This window comes from Zea mays, chromosome 5, assembly GCF_902167145.1.
Source record: "Zea mays cultivar B73 chromosome 5, Zm-B73-REFERENCE-NAM-5.0, whole genome shotgun sequence".
In the NCBI taxonomy this organism is placed as follows: Eukaryota; Viridiplantae; Streptophyta; class Magnoliopsida; order Poales; family Poaceae; genus Zea; species Zea mays.
In genome coordinates, this window is record NC_050100.1 from 217,485,121 (window position 1) to 217,498,848 (window position 13,728).

General features: G+C 42.8%; 2 protein-coding genes across 4 annotated transcripts; one reads left to right on the plus strand and one right to left on the minus strand.

The window, feature by feature from the left end:
* The first annotated feature begins 441 nt into the window (after positions 1-441).
* Positions 442-5,863, plus strand: LOC103627771 (protein CURVATURE THYLAKOID 1D, chloroplastic). Its single transcript, NM_001156482.2, has 5 exons — positions 442-691; positions 762-991; positions 5,188-5,292; positions 5,381-5,452; positions 5,552-5,863. The coding sequence occupies exons 1-5, from the start codon at positions 562-564 to the stop codon at positions 5,606-5,608; spliced, it is 594 nt and encodes a 197-aa protein (NP_001149954.2). The 5' UTR covers positions 442-561; the 3' UTR covers positions 5,609-5,863.
* A 614-nt stretch (positions 5,864-6,477) lies between these two features.
* On the minus strand, positions 6,478-9,518 carry LOC100286147 (uncharacterized). 3 transcript variants are annotated; one of them, XR_002748252.2, is made up of 6 exons: positions 9,154-9,518; positions 8,888-8,965; positions 8,569-8,650; positions 7,118-7,191; positions 6,907-7,033; positions 6,478-6,832 (listed from the first exon to the last, which is right to left on the minus strand). XR_002748252.2 is itself a non-coding variant. In NM_001159035.2 (5 exons), exons 1-5 carry the CDS (start codon positions 9,244-9,246, stop codon positions 6,962-6,964), a joined length of 399 nt encoding a protein of 132 aa, NP_001152507.2. In that variant the 5' UTR covers positions 9,247-9,373; the 3' UTR covers positions 6,482-6,961. The 3 variants fall into 3 exon arrangements, 1 of the variants encoding a protein (NP_001152507.2); XR_002748253.2 differs by having other exon boundaries at positions 6,478-6,790; positions 9,154-9,470; NM_001159035.2 differs by having other exon boundaries at positions 6,482-7,033; positions 9,154-9,373.
* Positions 9,519-13,728: the final 4,210 nt, after the last annotated feature.

Below are 13,728 nucleotides of genomic sequence, written 5' to 3' on the forward strand. Positions count from 1 at the left end.
GCTTCTATTCCGGAACAATCGAACGGCCTCTAAAGAAAACAAATTCATGGCGTGCAACTGAACAGATGGTCAAACTTTTTTCTGCCTATATGGAGTTATGGTTGCTACAGTGGACAAGCACCGACGAAAGAAAAAATTAAAAAAAAGGAGATTCTTTCCACAGACATGACGGCCCCCCGGGAACAGGAGAGAAGCAAAAGCGAAAGCACGGAAGCACCACGCCACCACCTGTCGTCCAACCACCAATGCACAAGAATCGGCTCGGCCCCAGACAGCAGAGACCCAAACGCACAGCCAGGCAAGGGAGCCGTGAGTCGTCGGAACTCGGACGTCAGTACGTCACACAAACTGCCGAGCCGTTGTGGGGCGAGCAGGAAACGGACTGCAGGAGCAGGACTGCAGGAGCACCAGGAGCCTTGGAGGTGCACTCCACCAGTAGGAGTACTTCCTCAAGTCCTCATCCCCCATTCCTCCTCGCGGCTCATAGAAACCTCAAAACCCAACCAGGACAGCGTCCACAGAAAGAAGAAAGAGCACAGAGAGTGGAGTAGTGGACAGACCATGGAGCTCTGCGTCTCTACACCCCCATCCTCCGTCCGCGCCACCGCCGCGCCCATATCCTTCGCCCCGCCCCGACGTGGCGCGTCTGCCTCCACCGCCGTTCCGCCCCACCGCCGCATCCCAACTCGAGGTACGGCATACCCAGCCCTCACTCTGTACCTCACGCGCTGTCTCGCTTGCTCTGACAGTTTCCGTTTCAGTCTGGCGCTGCGCCAGCGCGGCCGTGCCTGGCCCGGTGCCCTCCGAAGAGCCGGCATCCGCCTCCTACGCCGTCGTCGTCACGGACAAGCCCGATACGCCTGCCGACGACAAGGCCGAGGAGGTTAGCGCCGCGCCTAGTGGCTCCGCGGAGGCGCCTATGGCAGAGCTGGTGCCGTCAGAGGCGTCATCATCCCCAGATGATGGCGGCCTGGATGAGATTCTAAGCAAGGTATCGCCGCCGTGCTGCGGACACGTTACCTGCTTTGCTGTTCAGGGTCCCAGGTCCCAGCGGCTTTATTTTGCCTTTCGATTCCGATGCGGTGCCACCTTTGAATGCTACAGTGATTAAATCCCTTACTATGCAGTTTTGAATGCTGAATAGATTAAATCTCTTCCTATTCAAAATTATATAGGAAGGAATTTAATCCCCTCAATTCCCTCCGATCTAGATACAACCGAACATAAGCGCTTGTTCGTTTTGTGGTGGTTTCAATGGGATTTGAGGGGATTTAATCCCTCCCATTCAAAAATTTGTATAGGAGGAAATTTAATTTCCTCAATTCACCCCTAACCAAACGAGCCTTATGTAGAATTAAACCGAACTGGGATGCTTTTTTTCCTATCCTATATCTTAAATGAGTCCTACAGAAAACCAATAAGCTCAATTTGACAATATAACTACATCTGGGCAAAACAGAAACTGCTGTCCTTGGCTCATTGCTATAATAGACTAATATAGTGAGAGTGCAGTAACTTTTTTCTGTTAGGCAGTCCATACAAAATAAAGAGGATCACCTATGAAAATATAACATCCACGAATGCTGTTTTGATTGGCCCAGTTAATTGCATTATCACCTACATCGTTGTCAGGGCTGTATCGGATAATTTTGAGGCTTATGGTGCGTGAAACAGAAATTTGGGCCCAATTAGGGCATGTTCGTTTTAATCTCCATCTATGTGGATCGGAGGAGATTGAGTGGATTTAAATCTGTTGCAAGTCAAAATTCATCTCAATCCCCTCCAATTCCATATGAATGGGAATAACCGAACAACGTTTTACAGGTTGAGAAAAAAATGGATCCTATTCTCTTATCATTATGCCTTGCCAAAAACAAATATTGGGACTCTCGCAAGATTGACTACCATGATACACTAGTGTTTACCTAAAATGTGCTATCCTTCTGCAATGAGATGTGAGTTAATTTAAAAAAACTCATTAGTTATGGTGATTGTTGATTGAAAGATTAAAGTGAGTGAGAGAGATGCCTCCTTGTGACTCTATGGTGGGTATCAATTGGAGGTAGGGATAATGCATGAGCCTTAGGAGTTGATTGGCCGGGGCACGGAAATTTTATTGCTAATTTATTTGTTATCCATCTAATTTGTTGATTAGTACTAATACAACGTATAGTAGTTGGAAAAATTGGGGTCCTGGGATTTTGGAGGGCCCAAGTAAATGCACACCATGTACATGATTGCAGTACGAGACTGTTTCGTGATGCATATAGTACATCTCACTATCATGTATTGTTTTTGTCGGTGTTTTGACTCGAGGATCCTACCGTCTAGTGAATTAGTGTTACGTGCTCTGGTCCAGATGGGTGATGCAAGGAGACACAAGTCTTTATCCTGGTTCTGACAAGAGAAGACCTTACTTTCAGCAGAGGAGAGATGAGACTTATATTACTTGCTCCTAAGTGCTTGCAGTAGGAAATACAAGCTTATCGGGAGAGGGAAAGGATCCCAAGTCCATGGGGTTGATTGAGGCAAGTACCAATATTCGCGTGGAGGTGGAAAGCATGAAGTCTTCCTCCTCCGCCTGAAGCCCTAGGCTCCTCTATTTATAGCTCAAGGAGGGTGACCAGGAGCGTCCGAGTCCCTGTAGCCAGCATGGCCATTGTCATGGTCCTCGTACTTGCTGTTGACTTGAGCCGGGAAGGGGATGTCTAGTTCCTGTATTTGCATCTTTGACCGAGCAGAGAGCCGAGGCCAAGGTCTGGGCCTCTGGGGCTCGGACATGTACCCGAACTTGTCCGATGGAGGAGCTGTCTGAGTCGTAGTGGTTGGAGCAGTGGTAAGTATGGTAAAAAGCTTTTAGCAATAACGTAGAGTATCCGACGTCAGCTCTTCAGCTTCTGGTGACGTCGGGCGTCGTTTTGTCGATATTATCAAGGCCGAAGCCATGCTTGGACGAGGTGGAAGTCTTCTCGAGGCCATGGCTGGAACAGTTGAAGGAGTGGCCTTCTGCGGGATTCGCGGGGGACAGTTGGCCGAGGCCGAGCTCGAGCGAGACGGAGTTTGCTCCGAGGCCGGGGCCGGCTTCGGGTGAGGCGTAGTTTCCTTCCGAGGTCCAGACCATGCTTTGCCGTACGCGCTTCCCATCCGAAGTTGTTTGAATTCTGCAGACGTCGTGGGGGAGCAGTAGTCGTTATTCCCGGGCATGCGTCATCGTAGTTGGTGAAAGTGGACGGCACCGCGGTCCTGTCGCTCCTATTTGACTGCGGTGTCACATGGGGTAGGTATCCGCATTGAATGCCCATGTCTCCGCGGTTCCCGCGACCTTTGACCGAGGTCGGGCTCGGGGTTGTCCTTCTGCCCGAGACAGGCTCGGGCGAGGCAGAAACAGCTGTTCCGCGGAGAGGGTACCTCGGACGGGACGAGGATTTTCTTGAGTGCTACCCTCGCCCGAGGGCAGGTTCGGACTAGGCAGAGTATTGAGCGACCGCCGAGTTGGGTCCCGGGCGAATCGTGGCTCATGCCTTCTTGACCTCGGGGAATGTGTCCCACGGTAGCTTAGGGGTTAAGCGTGTTTAGGGGTGTAATCCAGGTACCCCTAATTACGATACTCGACAGTTTTATATCACCATGACACCATCTTACCTGTAGAGCTTGTGAATCAATAAGCTGAGTGATTAGGGGTGAAAACGGGTCGGGTATACCCGTCGGGTACCGGATACGGGTAGTACAAATACCCGTTTTTTCGGATACGGATTCACGTATTTTTATATTCGTGACGTATACGGGTAATACCCGGACACTGTAGCTTCGGATTCGGGTCGGATACGAAACGAGGACTACCCGGTAAATACCCTGATATTCGGGTCGGATACGGGTACCCCGGAATTCGGGTACCCGTTTTTTCTTTTTCTGCATAATAATATAGTTATAAAATCATAACTTTTACATATGAAATTGGATGAAGATAAAGTTTATATGAAAATTGTAGAGCTCGAAGAGATCTATAACTTTGTAGTACATCAATTTTTATTTAAACATATATTTAGGCCAAAATCATTAAAATTATCTCCAAATTTATATCAAATTAATATACTGGGCTTAAGGTTATCTCCACGTGGTAACTTAAGGTTATCTTTGTATAGACTACTTATTAGTATTGGTAACTTATTTGCAATTTTCAGTCGACGTTATGTTATTTGATGGATTTAATTGTATTTTGATGATTTTCTACGACAAGAAATTAATAATATATAAATAGCCTAAAAAAACCATGAAATTTTATGGAGGCACAACATATGTTCATATATAACCATAAAAAATGTTTGGATCATAAGATCTATAAGATGCTCGCGTTTTTCCATTTCACGGTCACTTATTTGTATGAGTTGCATGTGAAATCACTATAAGTATCCAAGTTTCAATATAATCAGTACTTTACTTTATTATTTTCATATGAGGACTTGAGTTATCTTCGTATAAAATGTTTATTTGTTTTTGTAACTTATTTGTAATTTTTTTTAGTGAAACTAGAATATTTTATGAATTTTTAATATTGCGGTATTGGTTCTACAATGTCCTTGTAATTAGTAAATTTGAACTGCATGATGTCAATTTTATCGGTTTCCTTTCCTACATTTGATATATCAAATACATGATTATATATTGCTTAATTTATGTATTTGTTGGGTGGTTGGACAATTAATATCATCGGGACGAACTACCCGACAATTATCCGGTACCTACCCGAGTAGTATCTGTTATCCGTTTCTTACCCGCCCAGATTATTACCCAGTCATGTCCTATATCCGTCTCAAATCTTAACTACCCGTATCCGGTCTCGTATCCGAGAGAAATACATTATGGTAGGATACATGATGACCATGTATCCGGCTGTATCCGTCCCGTTTTCATCCCTATGAGTGATTAAGCTCTATTTAATCATTTATATCTGCAGAACTCTAGAACTCCAAAGGAACAACATGCTATGAAATTGTGAATATCTTAGTTTTGTTGGTCCAGATTATGCCAGATTTATCGTGCTATGGCATATTTTATTTTGAGAATGCATTGATTATTTTTAGAATAAAAAAGATACTACATGTAGCAGCTTTTATATGCGAAGATAGTTTATTTTTCAGATACAGACTATCTTGTTGCTTACTTATCTACCGTGCCTATATTTTCCAGTTGAACATTGAAGTGACTCCGACTTTAATCCTCACTGGATTTGGTGCTTTTATTGCTTTATGGATCCTATCTTCTGTTGTTGCTGCAGTTGATTCAGTCCCCCTGGTACAGAAGTTACAGTATCCTTTCATGAAATCTACAGTTAGTTTTAGTACCAAATGTTCGCTAACCTGCTTGGCTGACTCGTAAACAGCTCCCAAAATTGCTGGAATTAATAGGAACTGCTTACACAATTTGGTTCATCGCACGGTATCTCCTTTTCAAGGTACATCTGAATCCTCCAGTCTGAAGATTGTACGTGTTTCTGTTGTGTCCTCGGTGACCTGAAGATCGGTTTCCTTTTTCAATTTTTCTATATATGCAGGAAAGCAGAGATGAACTGTTTGCAAAGTTCGAAGATCTCAAACAGAGGATTATTTGATCTATCGTCGACCTTTTGCCACGTGTTTAGGCTTTACAGCCAGCTTATTATTAGGTTTTCTCCCTTTCGTTTGAAATATTTCTGAATGGGTAAAGAAGGTCATGTATCTAAATTGTCTCCTCATGGGGTCTGTTAATTGTTATCAGACCCCAAGTTCGGCTAGTGCGCTTCTTCAGGTCAATATGGATTTTTTTTTTACTCAATCCTATGTGTATACTGTCGAGTAAAGCTTTAAAAAGGTGAATACGGTTAGTATCTTACTTCTTCCCACTCCTATGCAAGTTTCGGACTCCTATTTGCTACTGTCCAGTAAACACTTCATATGCCTGTTTGGCTGAGCTGCAGCTCAAGTTAGCTGACTTCCAACAACGATATCCCTTTCTTTTTGAAATCCTCTTCTATAATGTAGTAACCACATCCCTACAAAAGGATGTACGTTTTGTCATGTACACAGTGCAGTACCAAGCATACCCTTTGAACTATACCCAGAAAAAGTTCCCTTCTGTTTTTTTACATGTCACATTAGCTTTATCCTAAGTTAAACATTGTTATCTTTGACTAACCGTTTTAAGAATACTTAGTTTTACAGCATATAAATTATATTAAGTATTTTGAAATCTAAAAACATAAATCTATATATCTTTTTTTTTAAATCAATAATCAAAGATATAAATGTGTATCTAATAAAAACTAGAGAGAAGGATAAAACCAATAGGGTATCTAATAAAAACGGAGAGTATGTTAATGAAACTATATATTATCAAAGTATTTCAGAATCTAAAAACATGAACCAAATAACATGAATCTATATATTTTTTAAAATCAATGACAAAGCTAACACAGTATCTAATAAAAACGGAGAGAGTATGTTAATGAGGATATAGATGTACTAGTTTCCGGGGAAGGAGCATGATACCACTCTGTTTTTCCACAGACATTCAGGTCCACATAACGTCAATACAAAGCGCCAAGACAGAAACAAACGCTTACATTGCATGGTTAGGAACAGTATGTTACATACAAGGAGCAGCAGGAACATATCTGCCTCTTTCATTCAACAACAGCTGATCGACAAATAAAAATCAACTCTGTTGTAGCCTTGTAGGATGAACTCAAGTGGTCAATATTTGGCTTTCAAACATGGCACTGCTGCACTATACCATTTTCAGATCAAAGGCTTCCCTGTATGTCATCAGAAATTATTTTCATCCCCACTGGCCCCACCTGTCATACACACAAAAATCCATATATGCCATTCTATGGCACACAAGGGATGAAAATAAATTTTGATGGCATACATTACAGATTCTCCAAGACTGCAGATGAGTGCAAACTGTGGGCCCTTGAGCGTGTTCACCATACTGAGTACCTTATACCAAGACCATTGCACGTAAGTATTAGCCCCTTGTGCCGGTTCAGGTAATCCTGAAATTGTTGGCAAAAAAGAACACAATGTGTGAGAACCATTGTACGACAAGATAACCAAAAAAATCGTTGCCGAATGCTTACCACTACATTCTGATCTTGAACGTATAGAATGCCTTTTTTGTCATACTCTTGCCTTTTTGCTGGATTACTCAGAACTGTTAAAGAAAAAGCTGGGGCTTCAGAAACAATAACACAAGATGTATCATTACAGACCATGCTATGCCTTCCCTTTTATAGAATGAGAAGTGAAGACCATAGTGAAATAATACTTCTTTAAGAAAAAGGAATTGTTTTATCAACACATTTAGCTTTCTCTATAGTCTAGAGCTGGATTGATGATAAATTACAGTAAAAAAGATCATAATGTTTTACAGATGTGGCTCAACTGCTCAAGTGTGATGGCCTGCTATATGGATATGTTTATACCTGATATTTGCCTACAAATCTAATGCACCGTTTCAGAGCCTTCTAATATAACAAACTATCCAAGATACTTGCAAGAAGCAAGCAACAAATAATTCGCCTTAAATGAACACAGAAGCGTTGTCAAGCTAGTGAGCTACGAGCCAAGGACAGTCACTGCACTTCTGTTTATAACTGGCTGGAGCTGCTGCGAACAATAAATATAATAGGCATTTTTTTGTTTAGATTTATGGTAGCCATTGCATCCCATCTCTTGTACAAGGGCATATTCTTAGTCTTGGAGCAGTTCAGCAGCAGCATCTACATGAGATTTTGCTTGCTTCATACCCAAAAAAACACTGACTAGCGTTCATGGTTATATTCCGATCTGATTTGGTACTTAACTATCTTAAAACTAAGATATCGTGTCATCATTAAAGAACAGGAAACAGAGCATCTATGACTATGAGCAGCAGTGCGGATATCTAAATTATTTGTTACTCCTTAACAATTCGTAAGTCTTAAATATTCCTAGCCTAGTGGAGATGTGGTAACAACTCCTCTAAAACTCCTAAGACTATCTCCAGTAATTTAATCATACCTATATTCAAACTACACTCTACAAACAGTGCAATGTACAATACAAAATGGTGCAAAACAGTGTTTTGAGTGACCATATGAGTGCAATGTATAGCAGTTCACCCACATGATCACCAAAAATACTGTTTTGCATCGTTTTGCGCTATACAACGCACTGTTTGTAGAGTGTAGTTTGAATATGGGTATGGTATGATAAGCTGCTAGAGATAGTCTAAGAGTACCACAAAATTGAGAATAATTTACCATAATATGTGACAGTGATGGCTGAGGAACCATGGCCATATATCTCACAGTTACATGTAGGCACATTAGTGAACACTAACATCTAGCCTGGTACGGCACTTTGTTACTTCTCAACTCTAAGGTTATACAGAAAAACACAAAGGTAAATAGAAGTACGAGGAAAATATGCTGCTTGAATGCAATTCGGGGACACTAACGATGGTTTATGCAACACATGAATAGGAATGGCGGACTGCAACCTTTTCTCCTGCTAACAATTTGCTTCTTGGCCAATTAATCAAGCTCACCTTGGTATGCCTCGTTAATTTCCTGAAATTTGGAGGTTGAATTCTCTTCGCCCTGCCCCTGCTTCTTGTCAGGGTGCCATTTCTACAACAAAAAGGAAACAATAAAAAATTAATAGTTGTTATAAGCGGAACTCCATAGGAGGGGAGACCGGGAGAGCAATAAAAAGATCTCCATCAGCAGAAATAGTATCGTCAATGGAGTAAACCGCGGAGGAGGATACCACTTCAGGTAACTAAGTTTGTATAGGAACAGTGAGCTACAAAATTAAAGACTAGTGCTACTAGTAATAGTCATTTTGTTGGCGAGTCAGATACTAACCAGTGCAAGGCGGATATAGCTGGACCTGATCGTCTCCTCAGACGCATAGTAATCTACTTCCAGTATCTTGTAGTAATCCTGCAAACACAGATGCGCAATTAGCATAGAACACGATACCAAACAACCCTAGGCGCGAGAATGAGAAAAAGTGGAACTCGATTTTCCGTGACATGGTCTCTAAAATACAGGCAGCTCGAGTGGCACCGTGGCAGGATCGAGGGGACAACGGCGGCGGGGCTAGCGTCTCCGTCGCGCTCGCGCGTTACCTTGGGCTTGGCGAGGAGGGCGATGAAATCGAAGTCCACAGGAGTCTCCTCCCGCGGCGCCTCACCACCGTCGCCCTCCCACTCCCACCACATCCCTCAACCCGGGTCCTCGCTCCACCACCGCAGGGTTGCTCTTCCTTCCGACGCACCGAATTCTTTTCAGGGGTCGGTTCGGTTCCTTCCCCGAGATGGCAGTAGCGCTGGCGGTGACGCCGTGGCTTGGTGGATTCTGTGGGCTTGAACGAGAGAAGGATCTAGATTTTTTTTCTTTTACCCCCGCAACTCTTTCGTTTCAGGGACTGGAGCAAAACGTGACACGACCGACGCGGTCTCGCCAGATAATATTTACAGGTCGAGCCCAACAACAACTCCATGCCCTGTTTTGGCTGGGCCTTCTGTGTTTGGAAGAGTTTTAGGTAGTGTTTGGATGGATGGATGAGAAAGGATGAAGAGGGATAGGGTGAGATTATTTTGAGTTGACCCATGTTTGGTTTAGAGGTCCAGAGTCAGGGTCAAGAAATATTCTTCAAAAATAGTGGATGGAGCCATCCCTCAAAAAACAAGGGACGGGGTCAACCAGATTTGATCCTATCCCATCCCTCGTTGACACCGAACCAAACACATCTAGACTGCCCGCAGCGCATGCCGCAGCCCGCCCCCTCCTCTCAGTATGCCGGCCACAGGAGGCAAAAATCGCCGCAGCGCTGCCCCTAGCAAGGCTCGTAAGACTATCCGCAAGCGTTACCCCTAAATTCCCCCCCCCCTAAACGTTACTATGCAGCCACGTCAGCAAGATTTTATCCCCTATTTTCACTCGTCCCGCAACCGTTCCCCCTAAATTTTCCCCTATATATCCCTCTACTCATTAAATATACAGTTCCATATAACTAACTTAACCAACTTCATTTTTGTTTTAATTTTATTTGTTTCCACACGTCCGACATGTTGCGCTTCTTTAAAAAAAATAAAAATAAAAATTTATTTGTTTCATTTAAATTGGCGCAAAATATATAAAACACCATTGCAGTTAACATTTAATTCGTAATTGCATACTTTTGTTGCTCAATTATGGTCCGTCATAAATTTTCAAATATATTCGTACGAAATATATAAAACCACGCTTACGGTCAGAGAAACTCGACGAGTCGTGCGTGGCAAGCCGCACTTGTCTTGCAACGAAAGCCATGGTTGGCTTTCAACGGAAGGCACTTGCTTCCCCCTGAAGTCACATTGCTCTCCCCTATATATATGCAATACTTCTCTTCACATGTGTACCCACATAGAAGAGTTGTTCAACAAGTTAGCCATTTGACGGTATGCCTCACAGGCATAGGGAACATGATTCTGATTCCAGTGATAGTGAGGACGAAACACTTCTGCTTGTCAATCTTCTTACCCTCAACATAGAGGCCACACGTCATCACCGATGACGGTCCCGTTTACCTCGCCGCGTCATTCACAGGGATCATTTTGCTGGAGAAAACCTTATCCACCATCACTACTTCGGACCGAACCCAGTGTATCCACCCCACGTCTTTCGTAGAAGGTACGCACTTCATGTTATTCGAATAGGGTATGATAATTCCATAGTATTTACTACTATCGTATGTTCGTTTATTAGGTTCCGCATGAGTAGGCCTCTGTTTCTCCGCATCTTGCAAGGACTTCAACAGCAGGATTCTTACTTCACACAAAGGGTTGACGCAACAGGCATGCCAGGACTGGGTCCCCTACAAAAAGTATGTGCGGCAGTGCGGGTACTTGCATACGGGTTACCTTCTGATGCGGTAGACGAGTACATTCAAATTAGGGAGTCCACATCTAGGGAATGTCTTCATCATTTTTGTCGCGCAATCATTGCATACTTTAGTGGGTGGTATCTACGAACTCCTAATGAAGCTGACATAACACGCATCATGCACAATAGCGAATCAAGGGGTTTTCCTGGAATGTTGGGTTCTATAGACTGCATGCATTGGGAGTGGCGGAACTGTCCTACGTCCTAGCGTGGTCAGTTTTGTGGCAGAAATGGATGAGCTTCCATGATACTAGAAGCGGTAGCAACGTATGATCTTTGGATTTGGCATGCCAGGGACAAACAACGACGTCAACGTGCTGCACCGATCACCAGTATTCGACCCCATGACAACCGGTCGAATGCCACCAATCAATTATACAATTAATGGTAATGCTTATAACTTCGGTTATTACCTAGCTGATGGTATTTACCCCAACAAGCCAACTTTTGTAAAAGCAATCAGACATCCATATGAGCAAAAGAAAGTATATTTCACACAGATGCAGGAAAGTTATCGAAAGGATATTGAGCGTGCATTTGGAGTTCTTCAAGCTCGGTGGGCGGTGCTGTGAGGTCCAGCGTATGGTTGGGATCATAATCGTTTAACTGAGATAATCACAGCTTGCATCATCATGCACAACATGATTGTCGAAGACGAAGGGGCGTTTGCTGCTAATATTGATTTTGGAGACAACACTTCAGGCATTGAACCATCTCAACTTATTGCATAAGGAAGGGCGGAATGGGTGATAAACCACTTCGATCTTCGTCGCCAAGATAGATCGTGCTCCCTCCAAAAGGATCTTGTCGAGCATTTGTGGGCTCGGCGTGGAAGCATGTAAACATGTCTTTTCATTGCTATGTAGTTTCAAGTTCAATTTAGTAATTGTAATGTGCACTGTCCTGTCCTACTTATCGGTCTTCAAATAAATATCCGGAATTCTATGAATCATGTTTCGCCACTGTGCTTAGTTATTGTGTACATTCATAACTAGTACGGTGCCATGTAAACAATAACATTACAAAGGAGTACACACATCACTTCGGGTTCCAACCAAACCATAACATTCCAAATGAAAACAAAGTTGCCGTGATTTTTGGACCGACAAGACCATGACAAACAAATGCATCAAATTATAATCAAACATGTTCACAGCACGCAGACATAATTATTTTGTATTACAACACGATACAACATAAGTGACAGCACAATTTTCCTTGACGACTTATGGTTCGAACAATAATATAATGGTCTCACAAACATATTTCTGAAAACTTAAACAAATAATGCAAACCGGTTTCGTGCACAAGCTCAAGTTTTGAGTCACCGAATAAATCGTTTACTCAAAACTAAATATGAATTGTTGCAATTTTTTTTGTTCTTTCATCATAATCCATACTTTTGGATCGACATCTTCTTCATTTGTTGACTCCAGCCTTTGCAATCTTTTTTTGGCCGATTCCAGTTCTTGAAGTTTCAATTCCCTTTGTCGAATGATTACCTTTTGTGCTTCCAATTCCGACCTCTTTTTCCATATTTCTATGTCTTCTTCTGAGCACTTTTCTTTCTTTCCACCCTTTTCTATGGACCTCTGAATTTGTTTTTTCAGTTATTTCTTGCAAACAGCTAAGGTATTCTGGAGATGAAGAAGATGCAGCTTTGTTTCTCTCTGATTTACTGTAATCACGACCACGCGGCCGTTTTCCTGTCAAACCAGCAGATGCACTATCAGTTTCATTTGCATCAACAGATGGAGTACCTGTAGATCCAATTGGATTTGCATTCAATCCTCAGAACGAATGTCCACTACAGATGCTCTCCCATTTGGGTTCCCCCTTCAGTTGGTGCCAACAATGCATGTAATGGAAAGGTTTGTTCTCCTCGTGTGCAAACAATGTTGCCGCCTTCGATGTCTGTAGAAATTTTGGTTTCATTACAATATTTTGTGAACATGTATACTGTCATACGAACATGAATAAAAGTCTATACAAAAAGGCTTACCTTGTCGTCATCAGTTAAGCCACTTTGTTTCTCTCTTAGAACTCTTGCGTAGTAGCCAGAGAACTTACTAACATCTGCTCTAATCTTGTCCCATTTGCTGCTAAGGGCTCTGTTTACTCTACAAGGAAACTGCCCCCTATGTTCGTTGTACCTTTTTTCAATTCGAGCCCAAAGGCCCTCCCTACGTTGTCCAGTGTGCACAACAGGGTCACTGCTAATTTGCAACCATGTTGTGCAAAGGAGAAGATCTTCAGACCCAGTAAAGTTTTGTTCCTTCGACCTCTTATGTTTCTAAACAGGAGGTGCATTCTTTTCTGGACTATTGATGTCATGAACACTATGTTCAGCATCTGAGTCCAAGTTGACAGGTAATGAAGGTATAGTATTGGAACCCTGCAATGGTGTACTAGTATTTGAAGGAGGAATGGAATCAGGAAAAGGATTCACTTCAGCTGACCCAAGAGGATTCTTGACAAAGTTCATGTAATGATTCCAGTACACTGCTGATTGTGAGGCCGGAATCATGGTAGATTGGGAAGTACTATTTCCTGTCTGAATGGGAGCCCACATTGTTGTTGGACCTTAAGCAGGGTTTGGAAAATTGAGGTTTCCCATAAAGTTACAATCCATAGGACTCTGCTGCATGTAACTCGTAGGCCATAAAGGGTGTGGAGGAGGAAATTGCTGACCACTTGAGCCATTTGACATGGGCTGCGAAGATGTGGCATTGTTTGCTGGGTCCATTCTAGTAATTGTGGAGATGGGACAAATTTAG